At 41.0% G+C, this 5,382-nt stretch overlaps 1 protein-coding gene across 1 annotated transcript in view; it reads left to right on the top strand.

The window, feature by feature from the left end:
• Positions 1-2,685, top strand: part of LOC106577019 (E3 ubiquitin-protein ligase NEURL1) — a 59,218-nt gene extending 56,533 nt beyond the window's left edge. The window contains exon 6 of the mRNA XM_014154663.2: positions 1-2,685. This exon is cut by the window's left edge and continues 58 nt beyond it. Coding sequence (XP_014010138.2) covers positions 1-187 — 187 coding nt within the window. The 3' untranslated portion in view covers positions 188-2,685.
• Positions 2,686-5,382: the final 2,697 nt, after the last annotated feature.

Genomic DNA, 5,382 nt, shown 5'->3' with positions numbered 1-5,382 from the left:
CTCTGGCTCGTGGAGTGACGAGTGCACCATCTGCTATGAGAACGTGGTGGACACGGTGCTGTACGCCTGTGGTCACATGTGTCTCTGCTACGCCTGTGGCCTCAAACTGAAGAAGATGGCCAATGCCAGCTGCCCGATCTGCAGGAGGACAATCAAAGACATTATAAAGACCTACCGGAGCACGTAGGATCTGCCTGGCTGTGTAATATCAAGGCTCATTCATCAAAGAAACCATTGAGATCTATTGGAGCATGAACGTTTGGCCTGACTGTCTCAATATTGCTCAGCAACATTATGAGATTCAGCATCATGCAGTTGGACCATCAAAGATATCAGAAAAACATGTTGGGATATGAATACATTGTAAAGATTAACAGGAAGAGGTAATACTGGCCTCCAGTGTGTCACTGTGGCCCAGATACTGGATTGGGTTCAGCCACCATGGAGCTGGACTTAACCAGGAGGGATCTGGCTCACTCTCTGCAGAACAATCATCATTCATCCCACTGATGATATCATTGCTGCTAGGATGTTTCAGAGACATGAATCTCTCCAGAGCCTTGAAGGCAGCAAGGGGAATTATCTATCTATGGTTTTATCAGCACCCTGGACCTATCATTCAGAATGTTGCAGTTATAAATGTATTGTACAGCACAGACATTCAATATCATGAAAGATGGAGAATTGTGTCTGTTAGGACTGTGATGGTCATTGAATTTTGGATAACGGTATTTGGCCAGCCAAATGACCGCGGTCACCATAATGACCGTTCGAATAGAAGAAAAAAAATAATGATTTTAGACTGACATTTTATCCACCGCCCATGATTGCATGTGCTGCCACATAATTTAATGAATTGAACGGGCTTCGCCACTCAAGTCAGTGATGACATAATAGGTGGACTGGCGGCCATTGTGAGTGTACCAATAGGAGCAAAGCAGGAAGTAAAATATGTGCTGTGATTTGTTGATTCAACTGAACTGACATTACAAAAAATACATTCCATTGCATGAGCCACATCAGTTAACATAATTTAAATGAACATTCTGCATTACCATGAAAATTATTGCATCCCAATACCAGGCAGTCATTGCGAGTAGTGTACCCATGAGTTTACCAGTCAAATTGCAAGGGTTTAAGGTTCCAAGCCCATTATATTCATTCTATGTGTACTGCTGCTGCATTGTGGGGGGCGTTGCCTAGGCAACCAAAGACTAATTCGCTTGTTTTAGCAAGTTGTTAATAGTCCACGTTACATCCAAAACGGACTCAACCGCATGAATGCCCTGCCGTCTCATTTTCAGTCAGCAGTTCGTTATGACAGTTATTTTATTTTCATGACGGTCTTCATACATAACTGTCAGTTATACAGTAATTGTGGCAGCCCTAGTGTCTGTGCAATTCATTTCCATCTGTGACGCTCTGAATGTTCCACCTGGTTGAATAATAACGTTACCCTTTGGACAAGTGACTCATGAATGAAGAGGACATGCAGTTTTTAGTTTGTTTGGTTGGAGAAGAAAGTGAAAGATATCGCCATGTAAAAGGGATGGTGTAATCAGCGGAAGTATTGTACCTGTGAAAAGTAAGGAATATAGTAATTAGCTATGTGCCTATGTTGCATGAATAATCCCTTACATGCATTCTCTACCCAGTCTCAAAGACACTCTAGGGAAGATCACATGCAGGCAAAAATGTGAGAATACAGTCAGCTGGTCACCATAGAATGTTATAGATTCAAGGTGGATGTAAATCTGTGTGGCTAGAGCAGGGGTGTCAAACTCATTTTGCCCCGGGGCCGCATTCGGTTTTCAACAAGGTACGGATAGCTCCACTGAAAATGTGTTATTTCCTTACCATCAAAATTGACAAATTGTCTTTTGGAATTTTCAATGCTCCTTGACTGTCTAGCTTTCATTTAGATGATTATTAGCGAACTGGACACAGTAAAAAAAAAAAACTACAAAAAAATGTATGAATGTAGATTCATTGTTTGTCCTGTTTGTCCTGTTTGTCCTGTCCGTCTGTCCCCCCCCTCCCCCAAAATGTTTTGTTACTCAAACCACCCGCGGGCTGGATTGGATCCCCCATGGGCTGTATGTTTGACATCCCTGGGATAGAGGATGTTCTGTGTATAGTGAGGGAGACGTGACCATAGACTTCGTTACACAGTGTAGGGGCACTTTGGTCCTGTGTATGTGTCTGCACAATGTTCAGTGCACAGAAACCCTTAGCAAAGACGCAACATGTATATCAAAGCTCTAACTGTCTGAAGGGTCGTAAAATGCCGACTCTATTGTATACAGCCATCTTCCTGACTCTCTTCTAACTATCTCTGGTTAATTATTGTGCCATTTCCTGGGTGTATTGGAAGTAATCGCAGGTTGAAGTTTATTGGGATGAGTCTTGACCTTCAGGCAGAACTGAGCGATTTCCACTAGATGGGTAAACTCCAAAGTCAAAATGGGCTATATTGTAAAAATTCATGAACACAAAACTGTGACCCACCACCTTGATTTGGTCCTATCTAGCAACATTTTTAATTGTGTTTTTTACATTGGTAGAGACTCAGAGCTAAAAAGGTTTTATATCATACACTGCAGTTGAGGAACAATGGGAAAGTAATCTTGCTTTGAAAATTGATGAACTTGTAACCCCACTTTTGAGAAAATGGCCATTGAATGTTTTGGTACACCTACTGGAGAGCTCTTCTATGTCTACACCTATTCAGCATCGTTCACACACTCTTAAGCCTTAGCCCCACCCATCTCTTTAAAGATTCACGTGTGAGGCTGTGCTAAACAGAGTGAGTAAGGTTGTGAAGTAAACAACCAAAGATTAAGACTAAAAGTATAGAAAGTAGTAGTCAAATAAAATAAAATAAAATGTTATTGGTCACATACACGTGTTTAGCAGATGTTATTGTGGGTGTAGCAAAATGCTTGTGTTTCTAGCTCCGACAGTGCAGTAATATCTAACAATTTCACAACATATACTCAATACACACAAATCTAAGTAAAGTAATGATGAATTAAGAATATATACACAACCGTTCAAAAGTTTGTGGTCACTTGGAAATGTCCTTGTTTTTGAAAGAAAAGCACATTGTTTTGTCCATTAAAATAACATCAAATTGATCAGAAATACAGTGATTACATTGTTAATGTTGTAAATAACTATTGTAGTTGGAAACAGCAGAGTTTTTTTTTCATGGGATATCTACATAGGCATACAGAGGCCCATTATCAGCAACCATCACTCCTGTGTTCCAATGGCACGATGTGTTAGCTAATACATGTTTATAATTTTAAAAGGCTAATTGATCATTAGACTGGTGTTTTGCAGGCACTATTTAATGAAGCTGCCAGTTGAGGACTTCTGAGGCGTCTGTTTCTCAAACTAGACACGCTAATGGGCTTGTCCTCTTGCTCAGTTGTGCACCGGGGCCTCCCACTTTTTCTATTCTGGTTAGAGCCAGTTTGCGCTGTTCTGTGAGGGGAGTAGTACACAGCGTTGTACGAGATCTTCAGTTTCTTGGCAATTTCTCAGAACAAGAATAGACTGACGAGTTTCAGAAGAAAGTTCGTTGTTTCTGGCCATTTTGAGCCTGTAATCCAACCCACAAATGCTGATGATCCAGATACTCAACAAGTCTTAAGAAGGCCAGTTTTATTGCTTCTTTAATAAGCACAACAGTTTTCAGCTGTGCTAACAAAATTGCAAAAGGGTTTTCTAATGATCAATTAGCCTTTAAAAATGATAAACTTGGATTAGCTAACACAACATGCCATTGGAACACAGGAGTGATGGTTGCTGATAATGGGCCTCTGTACGCCTTTGTAGACATTCCATAAAAAATCTGCAGTTTCCAGCTACAATAGTCATTTATAACATTTACAATGCCTACACTGTATTTCTGATCAATTTTATGTTATTTTAATGGACAAAAAATTGTGTTTTCTTTCAAAAACAAGGACATTTCTAAGTGACCCCAAACTTTTGAACGTTAGTGTAAATATATGGACTAGCAATGTCAGAGCAGCATAGACTAAGATACAGTAGAATAGAATACAGTATATACCTATGAGATGGGTAATGCAAGATATGTAAGCATTATTAAAGTTACTAGTGTTCCATTTATTAAAGGAGCCAGTGATTTCAAGTCTATGTATATAGGCAGCAGCCTCTAATGAGCTCCCAAGTGGCGCAGCAGTCTAGGGCACTGCATCTCAGTGCAAGAGGCGTCACTACAGTCCCTGGTTCGTTTCCAGGCGGTATCACATCTGGCTGTGATTGGGAGTCCCATAGGGTGGCGCACAATTGTCCCAGCGTCATCCGGGTTTGGCTAGGGTAGGCTGTCATTGTAAATAAGAATTTGTTCTTAACTGACTTGCCTAGTTAAATAAAGGTTAAATAAATAAAACATGTGCTAGTGATGGCTATTTAACAGTTTGATGGCCTTGAGCTAGAAGCTGTTTTTCAGTCTCTCGGTCCCAGCATGGATGCACCTGTACTGACCTCGCCTTCTGGATGATAACGGGGTGAACAGGCAGTGGCTCGGGTGGTTGTTGTCCTTGATGATCTTGTTGGCCTTCCTTTGACATCGGGTGCTGTAGGTGTCCTGGAGAGCAGGTAGTTTGCCCCTGTTGATGCGTTGGGCAGCGCACCACCCTCTGGAGAGCCCTGTGGTTGCGGGTGGCGCAGTAGCCGTACCAGGCGGCGATACAGCCCGACAGGATGTTCTCAATTGTGCATCTGTAAAAGTTTGACGGTTTTAGGTGCCAAGCCAAATTTCTTCAGCCTCCTGAGGTTGAAAAGGTGCTGTTGCGTTTCTGGTAAACACACACTACATCAAATTAAAATCAAAGTTTATTTGTCACATGCACAGGATACATAACATGCGTACGGTGCAGTTAAATGGTTACTTGCATAGTGGATTCTTTTGTTTAGATCCATAATCCTATCCCATACTATGCATGAATCTGCAGGTAGCTAAAGCTAATCAACTAGGTTAAATGTTAGCTATCTGAGTAGCAATGCAAATGGATTTCTGAGATACTAATAATTACTACACAGTTCATACACGTAACATTAGCTAGCGAGCCAGCCAGCTAACATGTGCTAGCTAGCTAACAGTATGCTTTAACTTGCAATGAAAATGACTTTTTGACCAAATTAGAAACTTAAAATATATGAAAATGTAGCTAGACTCTTACCCATATACATGAATGAATGCTTCACCCTCTCTGTCATGGATGCCATGGTTGCCCTTAGCTAACCAACTAAGTTAATAACTATAACTAGCAATGCAAATGTCTTTCTGAGACTCCCCCCCTTTATTTAACTAGGAAAGTCAGTTAGGGACAAACTCTTATTTACAAT

This window comes from Salmo salar, chromosome ssa18 (genome assembly GCF_905237065.1).
Source record: "Salmo salar chromosome ssa18, Ssal_v3.1, whole genome shotgun sequence".
NCBI lineage: Eukaryota > Metazoa > Chordata > Actinopteri > Salmoniformes > Salmonidae > Salmo > Salmo salar.
The sequence above is the reverse complement of the archived record's forward strand: the minus strand, read 5'-3'. Positions and strand labels throughout refer to the sequence as shown.